This window comes from Aotus nancymaae, unplaced genomic scaffold (assembly GCF_030222135.1).
Source record: "Aotus nancymaae isolate 86718 unplaced genomic scaffold, 86718_ANA_hifiasm-v0.15.2.pri h1tg000033l, whole genome shotgun sequence".
Classification (NCBI taxonomy): domain Eukaryota; kingdom Metazoa; phylum Chordata; class Mammalia; order Primates; family Aotidae; genus Aotus; species Aotus nancymaae.
In genome coordinates this window covers 44,725,440-44,739,915 of record NW_026988447.1, presented here as the reverse complement: position 1 = coordinate 44,739,915, position 14,476 = coordinate 44,725,440, and the positions used below count along the sequence as shown (strand labels likewise).

The 14,476-nt window shown below is 34.3% G+C and overlaps 1 protein-coding gene and 1 long non-coding RNA gene across 6 annotated transcripts in view; one reads left to right on the top strand and one right to left on the bottom strand.

Moving 5' to 3' along the window:
- TRPC3 (transient receptor potential cation channel subfamily C member 3) overlaps nt 1–14,476 on the bottom strand; it is a 73,372-nt gene that overhangs the window by 7,686 nt on the left and 51,210 nt on the right. For 2 of the 5 annotated variants that reach the window (XM_012473068.2, XM_012473069.2), the window contains one exon: nt 14,167–14,250. The exons of 1 other annotated variant lie outside the window; for it this stretch is intronic. In XM_012473068.2, the coding sequence (XP_012328491.2) occupies nt 14,167–14,250 (84 nt within the window). The remainder of the gene's footprint in view (nt 1–14,166; nt 14,251–14,476) is intronic. 2 more of the 5 variants (XM_012473072.2, XM_012473071.2) reach the window with 1 other exon arrangement.
- LOC135277794 (uncharacterized) overlaps nt 1–14,476 on the top strand; it is a 45,013-nt gene that overhangs the window by 14,937 nt on the left and 15,600 nt on the right. The window contains exon 2 of the long non-coding RNA XR_010345385.1: nt 3,174–3,309. This is a non-coding gene — a long non-coding RNA (uncharacterized LOC135277794). The remainder of the gene's footprint in view (nt 1–3,173; nt 3,310–14,476) is intronic.

The following is a 14,476-nucleotide window of genomic DNA, read 5'->3' as shown; positions in this document are numbered from 1 at the left end:
CAAATCATATAGATTTGACTTGTGACTCCATCATTAACAAGCTCTGGAACCTTGGTATCTTAATCTGTATAATAGAAATGCTAGACTGTGTCTTGTTAAAGAGATAGTACATGTAAATTACATAGTAGGTGCTCAAATAATATAACTGTTATTCTCTCATTATTATCTATGCTTCTGTGAAGCAAATCTTGATAAATCCATCTTAATGATGGTACTGTAAACAAGGACCATGAAACTCATATGTAACAAGTAAAAATACAATTTTAAATATTAGATTTAACTAAATTTCCAACTGATTCTTTAATTAAAGCCAGTACCAAAAATTAAACTGACCAATAACAGATTCATCTTTTTTCCCTCTTGCTCAAATTGCTAACTAATGAACACAATAGAAGTCTATAGATTAACTCCCACTTTCCACGAACCTCCAGAAATTATACAGCTTTCCTGGTACAAGCCTGTGAATCATTCTTTAAGGAAGACATTATAACTCTATAAAAACTATTGATTTTCTCTGTCCAGGGTATGGGAATTCTAGAGAGAGTTTCCAAAACTGAAACTGAGTGGTAACCAGGTAAAGAGCCCAGGTAGTACTTACTTCAAACAGTCCTTCCTGCAAACAAACCCAAGTTCATTTTTCAACCCTCCATTAAGACTGGGAGAAGAAATAAGATGTGGGTGGTTGGGTAGCTGCAGGGTGGTTGGGTAGCTGCAGGATGGTTAGATATCTTCCTTCCCAAAAGGAGTGAAAGCTTTTCTTCTCACTTGCCTGTTTTTTTACTGATTCAAATTCAACTAATAATTGTCAAGCACTCTATCAGTACTTTTACATTCATTCTCTCATTTAATTCTACAGAGAAGCCAAATTTGACTGTCCTTAGTAGGTTTTGTACTATGAATTTTAACAATCTAAAAATTGTGAATGAAGGTAATAAGACTGATTTAGACAAATAGAGAAAACCCAGAGGCATAAAGTAAAATTTTAGACAGGAAGGAAAAGGACCTTGGGAATCATTGTCTTTTATGTTTTTATACCACTCATGAAACTTTCTGAAAGATTACTATTACATAGCTTCGTATGAACTTCTGTGATTGATGGCCTGCTATTTTTCCAGACAGCTGGTTTAATCTATTTTTTGGACAGCTGTAGCTGTTAGAAAACAATTCTTTTGTATTGAAGCCAAAATAACTATCAGTCCAAGTTCTTTTCTTTGGGGCAACAACAAATTTGTTTTTTCTTCTACTTGATTGACTTTTACCTGTTACTTTTTTCTGCCTCTTTTTTTGAAGAGGGACCTGCAAACCTATTGATTGACTTTAAAATATCCTCTCTTCTAGGTTTCCCAGTTCTATCAACCTAAAGAAAAATCTGAGGCAAACTAAATATAAATTTATTTGGGCCAAGTTTAAGGACTGCAACCTGGGGAGCACAGATTCAGTTGTGCTCCCCAGTTGCCCTGAATATGTGCTCCAATTAGCAGCAGTTACTAGTGGGTTTTTAGAGGGAAAAAAAGAGGCAGTTCCTACGTTGTTTAACAAAGATTTACATTGAAATAACATAAGCTTTTGACTGGTTATACATTGTTCTTTGTATCACAAGTTCCAGGAACATGAAGATAACAGGTGAGGCTGCAAGTCTGGAACAAATGCCTTTAGACTACTGTCCTCAGGCATAGGTAGAGGTAGGCAGCTGTAACTGAAAGTCCCATACTCATGTTCTCTGGACCTGATAAATTTTTCATACCTCACATAGTTCAGACTGCTCTGAGCTATTTTTCTTTTCTCTATTCCCATACCATTTTATTTATATTTTATTATATTTATATTTATTTCTATTTCATATATAGGCATAACTATACCACATAGCCATGTAGTGTTATGTGAATATTTGTCTACTTATTCTTTCCTTTCCTTCCTCCTCACCTCAACACTGCCATTTTACTCCAATGGAGAGATTCTTGAAGTCATGGACTATATCTTTGTATTTGTATAACCTAACATCATGTATAACGGGTTATCCTGAATGTGCCTGGAAGCTCACTGTGAGTAGAGTTCAGGAACATCTCATTTTGCCCCATTTAGAGAAACTTGTCATGTGCTTCCAGTATAACCAAGCCATCAATGATATCCTTCATGAACTGGACCAGAGTCCACCACCTGGGCCAAAGACCATCCAACACTGTATTTGTTTGGGCCAAAGGTGTTACCAAAGTGAAGTCAGCTATGAAAGCAGATCTGCCAGCAAGAGACAACAGAGAGAATAAAACTCAAGAACCCATAGTCCAGCTTCTGTGGAGGCTCACAATAAATTCCTATTTCTTAACATATCTTAGCGTATCTGTAACTTGAAATAAGTTAAGATATAAGCCTTTAACTTGAAATAACCAAACACAAATATCGTTATAATAAATAAAATAAATCATTAAAATTAGCAGAACTTAATCATAGCCATCTTCCTGAATATGTTCTTGAGAAAAATCACACCCAGTTAAAAAAAATTCTTTACACACATAATAGAATTACTTCAACATGCTATTAATAATTAATTTTAATATAAATACCACCACTGATAAAAACATTTTTGGTATTTTTGTCTTTTTTTGAGAGAAACGGTCTTGCTCTGTCACCCGGGCTGGAGTTCAGTAATGTGATCATAGTTCATTGCAGACTCAAACTCCTGGACTCAAACAGCCCTCCCACATCAGCCTCCCAAAGCACTGGGATTGTAGAATTGCGTCACCATGTCTGGCCCTGATCAAAACATTTTTGAAAATCTTCCTCTGTGGCCCCTTGGGGCATATTTGAATCTCTGTCTTTGAAGAAATTGTTTTGGAGGAAAAAAAACCCTCATTGGATAGAAACCATGTAAGGTGATAACCCTATTCGTGATGGCTACATGTTTGTTGAAGTTGGATGTGATCGTTTTTGAAAAAAATGCAAAGTGATGGCACTAAGTCTTCTTAATAGGAATAATTAGCTAAGTTCAGTAACTAGAAAAAAATGAAACATTTTTGGGTCTTATGGACTAATTATAAAAATAATTCTTTAAAGATGTTCTAAAAATATTCTTAGTTGTGATAGCCCCATTAGTATATTCCAAGGGTTATCACTTTGAAAGAAAATTCCTATTTAACAGACCAAGTTCTGACTTTTTTTTTTTTTTTTTTGTAAAGACAGGTTTCATCATGTTAACCAGGCTAGTCTCAAACTCTTGACCTCAGATGATCTACCCACCTCAGCCTCCCAAAATGCTGGGATTACAGGCATGAGCCACCACGCCCACCCCCAAGCTCTGAAATTTTTTTAAAGGTAAGTCTTATCTATTGTAATCAGGCTGCATGAAAAAAAATCTCTAACAACTAAACAATTGTTGTTATCTCTCATTCTTATGAACTGAATGTTTTGTTCATCCCAGATTCATGTGTTCAAATCCTAAGCCCCCCACAATGTGATGGTATTAGGAGTTGATTAGGTTCCACCCTTACTAATGGGATTAGTGCTCTTACAAAAGAGACCCCACAAAACTTCCTTGTCCCTTTTCTGCCATATGAGGACAAAGTGAGAAGTCAGTTGTCTATGAACCAAGAAGCACTTACAGCTACCTGATTTTCAACAAATGCACCAAGAACATACATTGGAGAAGGGGCAGTCTCTTCAATGAATGGTGCTGGGAAAACTGGACATCCACATGCAGAAGGATAAAACTAGACCTCTATCTCTCACCATATATAAAAATCATTTCAAAATAAAGTCTCAGATGTAATACTCAAAATGATAAAACTACTGGAAGAAAACATGGGGGAAATGATTCAAGACACTGGTCTGGGCAAGGAGTTTTTGGATGAGACCTCAAAAACACAGTTAACAAAAGCAAAAATAGACAAATGAGATTATATCAAGCATATTTTCAAAATATGCATCTGGCAAGGGGTTAATATCCATAATATCTAAGGAACTTAAACAACTCAACAGCAAAAAAAAAGTAATCCAATTAAAAACTGGGCAAAAGACCTGAAGAGACATTTGTCAAAAGAAGACATACAAATAGACAACAGGCATATGAAAAAATGTTCAACATCACTAATCATCAGAGAAATGAAAATCAAAACCACAATTAAGATTTCACCTCATGCCAGTTAGGATGGCTATTACCAAACAGACAAAAAGTAACAAATGCTTGTATGGATGTGAAGAAAGAGAAACTCATACACTATTAATAGAAATGTAAATTAGTACAGCCATCACAGAAAACATTATGGAAGTACTCTTAAAAAATTAAAAATAGAACTACTATAGGATCCAAAAATCCCAATACTACGTATATATCCAAAGGAAATTAAATTAATATATTGAAGACATACTTAAAAAGCTAAAAACAGAACAATCCCAGCTATCCCAGCAATCCCACTACTGGGTATATACCCAAAGGAAATGAAATCAGTATGTTGGAGAGATATCTTTACTCACATGTTTGTTGCAGCACTATTCACAATAGCCAAAATATGTAATCAACCTAACTGTCCATCAACAGATGAACAGATAAAGAAAATATGGTTGTATATATACATACAATGGAATTCTATCAGCCACAATAACATTTTGTCTTTGTGGCAACACAGATGGACCTAGAGGACATAATCTTAAGTGAAATAAGCCAAGTACAGAAAGACAAATATCACATGATCTCACTCATATATGACATCTTAAGTTTATCTCATAGAAGTAGAGAGTAGAATAGTGGTTACCAGAAGTTGGAGAGGGCAGGGGGAATGGGAGGTGGGGAGAAGTTGGTCACCAGGGTTATAGTTAGAAAGAAGAAATAAGTTAAGGTGTTATAGTGCATGATAAGGTGACTATAGTTAACAACATTGTATGTTTTAAAATAGCTAGAAGAGAGGATTTTGAATTGTCTTACCACAAAGAAATGATAAATGAACAAGGTGATGAACATGCCAAATACACTGCTTTGATCCTTACACAATACATACATGTATTGAAATATCACACTGTATGCTATAAGTATGTATAATTATAATGTGTTAATTAAAAATAAAATTTAAAAATAAGATAATATTTGAGAAAAAAAGAAGTCAAAAGTAGAAGTGGATGAAAAATTCAAAATGAATAGACAAAAAATGGTAGACTCTCTCCCTCGAGTCAAGAAGAATACAGTAGACATCAAATTGGTGTCTTTGAAGAAGAAATCCAAACTAATGGAGCAGAAAAAATATTTCAAGAAAATTACTCAGAAATTAAAAGAAGACCTAATGTACACATTGAAAGGTCATAGTGTGTATCAGGAAAAACTGATACAGATCCACCTATAGAACAATCAATATCAAGTTATTGGATTTAAAAGATACAGATATTTGGGGCATTCAAACTAAAACCTCAGGTCAACTAAATGAGGAAAACAATCAGGCTGGCCTCAAATTCTTCCACATCAACATTCCATTCCAGGAGGCTCTGGAGCAATGTCTAAACATACATTAAAAATAAATTATCACCTAACAATATCACTAGTTAATATAAATATATAGAAATAGAAACTAATTTAAAACATAAAATAACTCAGAGAATGTAGTTCCTATAAACTCTTCTTGAAGGAACTACATATAGACAAACTTAAGCTAACAAAGAGATAAATGGAAAATTATGGCAAAAAAAGACTGGTGGTAAATACTGACTGTTTAACTCTCAGACTAAAACTAAACCAAGTGTAGGCTATAGTCATGACAAGGTAGTGAAGTGGATCAGAATATACCACCCCAAAAATGCCATTTTGGCCTAAGGATTATTTTGAGCTGAAGGCAATTAAAAAGTCACAAACAAAGAAATAGTTCTCTGTCCTAACCCATCTTCCTAAAACCAGGACATAAATTTCCCTTTGTGAAGGTCTTTCCCCTCCCCACTCCCAGACTAGGAGGAGGAAAAACAATCAACACTGGGGACAGAAAGTCAGCACCAAGGTTGTTCTACACAAGCCAACCTTGTTAAAATAACCTTTATCTTCTATCAATTTCTCCCATATATTTACCTTCCCACAATTTGCTACCTTTAGCAACCCAAACCCCTTCCTTTGTCATATCCCTTCTCCACAAACTTCTTGTCCTTTGTTAAGTTGGTATATAAGCCCCAAATTCTAAGTACCCCTTTGAGTCACTCATCACTGAGTTTTTTTCTACATGTATATGCACTGCATGCATAAATAAACCTTTTTCCCCTCCTGTTTATCCGTCATTTGTCAGTTTAATTCATAGCCCCCAGGTACTGAAACTAAAGGGACTGAAAAAAAAAATTATTATTCCCCCAACAAACACAGTTCTAATAATTTCACAAGCAAGAGCTGGGAGAGGAAGGGGGAAAATGATGTAAATAAAATACACACATTGATTTTCTTCATAGTTTAGATTTGAAGGATCAAAAGATAAAACTTGAAACATACCAATCAAGTAACAGAGACCTAAGTATGTTAAAAAACATTAAGATAAACACCAAAACATGTAGTATGATCCACTTCAGCAGAGACGGCCACTTCTCTTCCCCAGTTTTTCAGCTTAGCACAAGGCCACTTAAAATTAGGACTTTATTTCTTAGGCTCCATTGCAGATAAGTGGTTTGTGCAACTTTACAGAAGTTCCTTATAGGAAGGAACTTTCTTCTCTATCACCTTCTAACTGTATTTTTGAATGTAGAAATAATAAGGTAGAGCTCCAGGAGCTTTGTAGGAACATGAGATAATGTTAGACTGAAAGCCATTCATGATAGAGTAATATGATGGAAAAAGCCTGGGTCCCTGAAGAGAAATAAATTTCTACTTTCTTTTAGCCATTTAAAGGTTGGTATTTGGTGGTTTTATGTGAACTGCACCAAATTAATCATAATTAATATAAACAATATGAGGTATACTTTAAAAATGTCACTGAAAACACAAAAAAGACCTAAAAAATCAGAAAACACAACATCATAAAGTGTCAGTTTGCCTTAACACGATCAAAATAAAAATACCAGCAGACAAGCCTACCTTAAAATTCAAATAGAAAAATAAGGGAGATGTTGGGTGCCGGTGGCTCATACCTGTAATCCCAGCAATTTGGGAGGCTGTGGTAGGTGTATCACTTGAGGTCAGGAGTTCAGGACCAGCCTGGCCAACGTGATGAAACCCCATTTCTACTAAAAATACAAAAATTAGCTGGGCATGGTGGTGGGCGCCTATAGTCACAGCTACTTGGGAGGCTGAGGCAGAAGAATTGCTTGAATCCAGGAGGTGGAGGTTGTCGTGAGCTGAGATCCCACCACTGCACTCCAGCCTGGGTAAGAGCAATGTTCTGTCTCAAAAAAAAGAAAAAAAAAAAATAAAACTAATAAGAAATTCTATAAAATAAGAACCCTGAAGTAAGGATATGTGTGTGCGTGTGTGTGTGTACACATGTGCAAGCAGTGTACGCATACACTTGTATGTGTGTTTTGTTTGTTTCATTTTTGTCTTAAACTATAATAATTATGATAATGTGGTTCTACAGCATAAATAGATTAGTGGAACAGAATGAAAAGCCTAGAAATAAATTTATACAGGAATTTAGTAAATTATTAAAATGGTATTTCAAATTAATAAAAAAGATAGATCGTTGAACACACCCAGCTGTATAATAATCCGGAAAAACAACATATTTGGATTCTCATTCCACAGGTTAAATGAAAATATAGTCTATGTAGATCAAATATTCTCAGAGTCCAAAAAGTGAAAGAACTAAAGAAATATGAGTTAAAAATATTAAATAATCTTCTATGGAAGAAAATCTTTCCAAGTAGGACACAAAACCTGGAGCCATAAACAATTTGTAAAGTTAACTACACAAAACTAAAAAAGTTGTGGATGGGAAAAAATACTTTAAATATTAAAAAGACACACAATAAACTGGTGAAAACATTCTTAAGTCTTAACACAAAGGTTGATATTGTTAAAATATGAAGAATTCCTCTTCATTGGTAACAAAAATGCTATCAAGAAAAACAAATATATATGGAATCATAAGTATATATAACATTAAACATAAAAAGAAGGTAAAACTCATTCATGATAAAGAAATGCAAAGCAGCACATTTTAAGCTATCTGGTGAAGATGAAAACCTTTGGTAACACACTGTTGGTAAATTAAGGAGGAAATAGGTGCTCTCATATATTAATTGTAAGAATGTAAATTAGTGCAAGCTCCATCAAAGTCAGTTTGACAATAGCTAAAAGATTAAAATTCAAATATACTTTAACTAGACAATTCCATATATTTGTTCGTGTTTGAAATGTTATATATACAAAATGACTTACTATAGCATTGCTTGTAATAGCTAAATATTAGCAATAGCCTCTATTTCCATCAATAAAAGAATGATTAAATAAGTACAACCATATGATGGAATACAATGTAACTATTAAAAGTAAAGCTTTGACTTTAAAAAAGACAAAGAAGGACATTATATAATAACAAGGGGATCAGTTCAGCAAGAGAATATACCAGTTGTAAATATATATGCACCCAATACCAGAGCACTCAGATATATAAAGTAAATATTATTAAGACTAAAGAGAGAAATATATCCTAATATAATAATAGTTGGGAACTTCAACCTCACTCTTAGCATTAGACAGATCATTTAGACAGAAAATCAACAACAAAATCAGATTTAAACTATACCACAGACCACTGGATCAAAACAACATTTACAGAACATCTTACCCAACATCTGGAAAGTAAAGTACACATTCTGTTTTTGTTTTTCTTTTTCTTTTTTGAGACAGTGTCTCACTCTATCCCCCAGGCTGGAGTGCAGTTGTGCAATCATGGCTCAATGCAGCCTCAACTTCCTGGGCTCAAGCCATCTTCCTACCTCAGCCTCTCAAGTAGCTAGGATTACAGGCATGTGCAACTATGCCTGGCTAATTTTTTTCACTTTTTGCTGAGATGGGGGTCTCATCATGTTGCCCAGGATTGTCTCAAACTCCTGAACTTAAGCAATCCTGCCTTGGCCTCCCAAAGTGCTAGGACTACAGGCACGAGCCACCAAACCCAGCCCCAAAACATATATTCTTTTAATCAGCACGTAGTACCTTCTGTGAGATTGACCATATGTTAGGACACAAAACAAGTCCCAGGAAACTTAATAAAATCAAAATTATACTAAGTATTTTATCTGACCACAATGGAATAAAATTAGACATCATAACAAATGGCACATTTGAAACTATGCAAACACATAAAAATTAAACAACATGTTCTTGAATGACCAATGGGTGAAGGAAAAAATTAAGAATAAATTTTTAATATTTCTTGAAATGAATGAAAGTAGAAATACAGCATACCAACACCCATGTGACACAGCAAAAGCAGCATTAAGAGGCAAGTTTACAGCAATAAATGCCTGCATTGATCAAAAAACTAGAAAGATTTCAAATAAACAATCTAATGATGGATATAAAGGAAAAAATAGCATAAAAATGCTTGAAAAAAAGCATGAAAGAAAAGCATGAACAAATCAAACTCCAAATTGGTAGAAGAAATAATAAAGATCAGAGCAGAAATTAACAAAATTGAGACTAAAATAAATACAAAAAATCAACAAAACAATTTTTTTTTCTTTGAGACAGAGTTTCACTCTTGTTGCCCAGGCTGGAGTGCAATGGTGTGATCTTGGCTCACTGTAACCTCTGCTTCATGGGTTCAAGGGATTCTCCAGTTCAGCTTCCTGAGTAGCTGGGATTACAGGCATGCACCACCACACCCGGCTATTTTTCTATTTTTAGTAGAGAGAGTGTTTCTCCATGTCTCAAACTCCCAACTTCAGGTGATCTGCCCACCTCAGCCTCTCAAATTGCTGGGATTACAGGTGTGAGCCACCACACCTGGCCTGTTTTTTTTAAAGATAAACAAAATTGGCAAACCATTAGCTAGACTAACTTTTAAAAAGAGAGAGAGAGAGAGAGATGACCCAAATAAATAAAATCAGAAAATGAAAAAGGAGACATCACAATGGATAGTACAGAAATATGAAAGATCATTAGAGACTACTATGAATAACCATATGCCAATAAATTTGAAAACCAGAGGAAAATAGATAATTCACAGACACAGTCGATCTACCAAAATTAAACCAAGAAGAAACAGAAAACCTGAACAGACTAAAACAGGTAACAAGATTAAATGAGTGGATAAAACATCTTCTAAAAAATAATGATAATAATAATAAAATAAAGCCCAGAACCAAATGGCTTTACTGCTGAATTCTACTGAGCCTTTAAAGAAGAATTAATACCAATTATTCTCAAACTATTTGGAAAAATTAAAGCAGAGGGAATTCTTCTTAACTCATTTTATGAGACCAGTATAACCCCAATATCAAAATAAAGGCACAATAAAAGAAAACTACAGGCAAATATCCCTGATGAACATAAATGTAAACATCCTCAATAAAATACTAATAAACCAAATCCAAAGTTACATCAAAAAGATAATACACTGAACAAGTGGGATTTATCCCAGGAATGCAAAGATGTTTCAACATACAAAAATCAATAAACATCATACATCACATTAACAGAATGAAGGACAAAAAAGTATGATCATCTCAATAGATGGAAAAGCTTTTCATAAAATGCAATACTCCTTTATAATAAAAACTCTTAATAAATTAGGTATGGAAAGAAAGTACCTCAATATAATAAATGCATATAACAAACCCACAGCTAACATCTTACTGAACTGGGAAAAGCTGAAAGCTTTTTTAGAACTGGAACAAGACAAGGATGCCCACTATCACCACTCTTATTCAACATAGTGCTGCATATTCTAGCCAGAACGATTAGGCAAGAGAAAGAAAGAAAGGGTATCCAAATTGGAAAGGAGGAAGTCAAATTGTCCCTGTTTGCAGACAACATGACCGTGTACATGGAAAAACCTATAGACTCTACCAAAAGACTTTCAGAACTGATAAATTCAGTGAAGTTGCAGAATACAAAATTAACATACAAAAATCAGTCGCATTTCTATACATGAGCAACAAACTATTTGAAAAAGAAAATAAAAAGGTAATGCCATTTACAATATCCAGGAATAAATTAACCAAGGAGATGAAAGACCTCTTCAAGGAAAACTACAAAACACTGATTAAAGAAACTGAAGAAGATACAAACAAATGGAAATGTATCCCATGCTCATGGATCAGAAGAATTACTATTGTTAAAATGACAACAGTACTTAAATCAATCTACAGATTCAATGCAACTCCTATCACAATACCAATGACATTCTTCACAGAAATAGAAAAGAAATTCTAAAATTTGTAGGGAATCACAAAAGACTCCAAATAGCCAAAGCAATCCTGAGCAAAAAGAACAAATCTGGAAGTATCACACAATCAGACCTCAAAATATATTACAAGGCTGTAGTAACCAAAACCACATGATACTGGCATAAAATCAGACACATAAATCTATGGAACAGAATTAAGAACTCAGAAGTTAATCCATGTATCTATAACCAACTAATTTTTCACAAGGATGCCAAAACACTCACGGGGAAAAGGACAGTCTCTTCAATAACCAGTATTGGGAAAACTGGATATCCATATGCAGAAGAACGAAACTAGACTCCCACTTCTTACCTTGTATAAAAATCAGCACAAAATGGATCAAAGACCTAAATGTAAGACCTGAAATGATAAAACTAGTAGAAAAAAACATAGGGGAAATGCTTCAGGACATTGGTCTCGGAAAAGATTTTATGAATAAGACCTGAAAAGCACAAGTAACAAAAGCAAAAATAAACATATGGGGTCATACCAAACCAAAGGCTTCTGCACAACAAAGGGAACAACAATAGTGAAAAGGCAACCTAGCAGGACGGTAGCCATGGAAGTCGGAATCCGCTAAAGAGTGTGTAACAACTCACCTGCCAAATTAAAAAAAGTAATAAAATAAAAATAAAATAAAATTTAAAAAAAATTAAACAAAGAAAAGACAACATACAAAATGGGAGAAAATATTTGCAAATTGCTCATCCAATAGATTTATATCCAGAATACACAAGGAACTCAAACATCTCAACAGAAAAAAAAAATCCAATTAAAAATAGGCAAATAATCTGAACAGAGATTTCTCAAAAGAATACATATAAATGGTCAACAAAATATGAAGAAATGTTTGACATCACTAACCAAACCACAATGAGGTATCATCTCACTCCAGTTAGAATGGCTATTATCAAAAAATGCTGGCAAGAATGCAGAGGAAGGGAACTCTAATATGTTGTTGGTGGGAATGTAAACTAGTAAAACCACTATGGAGAACAGTATAAAGGACTTTCCAAAAACTACAAATAGAGCTACCATAAGATCCAGCAACCCCATACTCGGAATTTATCTAAAGAAAAGAAATTATTATATTAAAGAGACAACCGCACTCACATGTTTTATTGTAGCACTCTTCACAATATTCGAAATAGGAAATCAACCTAGGTGTCTAACAGCAGATGAATGTATGAAAAATGTGGTATGTATATACAACGGAATACTGTTCAGCCATAAAAAGGATTGAAATTCTGTCATTTGCAGCAACATGGATGGAACTGGAGGACATTATGTTAAGTGAAATAAGCCAGGAACATAAAGTTAAAGCACTGCATGTGCTCACTCATATGTGGAAGCTAAAATAGTTGATCTCATAGAGGTAAAATGTAGGACAGAGGATACTGGAAGGTGGGAAAAGTAGAGGGTAGGGAGGGATATGAAGAGATTTGTTAAAGGAAATTACTGCTAGATAGGAGGAATAAGTTCTACACCAGGAGTCCCCAACCACCAGGCTGAGGACTGGAACCTGTCCATGGTCTCTTGGGAACCAGGCTGCAGAGCAGGAGGTGAGTGGCAGGCAAGCGAGCATTACCGCCTGAGCTCCACCTCCTGTCAGATCAGCAGTGGCATTAGATACTTCTATTATTGTGAACCCTATTGTGAACTGCACATGTGAGGGATCTAGGTTGTGCACTCCTTATAAGAATCTAATGCCTGATGATCTGAGATGGAACACTTTCATCCTGAAACCAACCATCCGTGAAAAAATTGTTGTCCACAAAACCGGTCCCTGGTTCCAAAAAGGTTGGGGACCACTGTTCTACACCACTATAGGATGACCATAGTTAACAATGATATGTTAATATTACATAGTTTCATAGAGCTAGAAGGAGGATATTGAATATTCCCAACACAATATTGATAGATGTCTGAGATGATGGATGTTACCTAATTACCCTGATCTGATCCTTAGGTATGTATCAAAACATCACTATGTACACAATGAATATGTACAATATAGTTTATCAATGAAAAAATAAAATTAGACAAAACCAATAAAACAAAAATAAAAATAAAATTTATAAAAATTTTCTAAAAAGAAAAAAGACTTTGACAATCAATGTGCTGAGCCATTTTGTAGTTTTCTGCTTCTAAAATAATTGGATAAGGAATAGAACAATATGCAGTAATTGACATCACCAATATATTATACATTCCTTGATCTTCACTCTTGTGAACTTACACACATCAGAAAGTCAACGACTTCATAATCAAAACAATCAACTAGATGAAAAATAAAGAACTATAACCTCCTCTGAGTTGGAGGATAGTGTTCAAATGTCACATCCAGTATCAAAATGCAAAAGTTATTTTAAGGTAGTACTCATGAAACAGTATAGCCAAACAATCCACTTAAAAAATGGATCACCTGAAAGAAAAACCTAGAGAAATGAATCAAGTTTTCCTACTGTGACAGCACTATTCATTCTAACATACCCTGTCTTCTGCTTTCTTCAGTTTAAGTTATACATTATTTGGTAATTGTAGCAACACTTTGCTTTCAGTATTGGAAGAGGAACTCTTAGTTAAAAGAATGAAGGACTTGGACTCTGATTTCTAAAGTCTCCTCCAACTAACCTACTATTTTCTCTTATTTTAAATTTTTTTTAAAAAAATTTCATAGGTGTTGAATCATTTTCTCTGTTCTGAACTAATCATGGTATATCTCAAGAATATAATTCAACTCACGACACACACATATACAAACACACACAGACATATATGGAATCACATACAGATCAAGAGATATGTCTAATGTATGCTTACCTGATAACGTGTTGGCTGATTGAGAATGCTGTTAAAACTGTGTGATTCAAAAACTCTTGAGTTAGACTGAGTGAAGAGGTTTAACTAGGAAAAAATACAATTAACCTAGTAAATTAGAATACATTCATTTGGAATAAAAAATATAATCCATTTATCCTCCTTGATAACATTTCTGGAGTCAACATTCCCAAGAAACATTTTGTGGAAGTTGAGCTTTATAAGTGATGTAATATATTCCCAAAGGTTAAAATTGCTGTGAACAATACGCTCACATTTGTTAAAATGCTGGCAAGATGTACTACTGTAATAG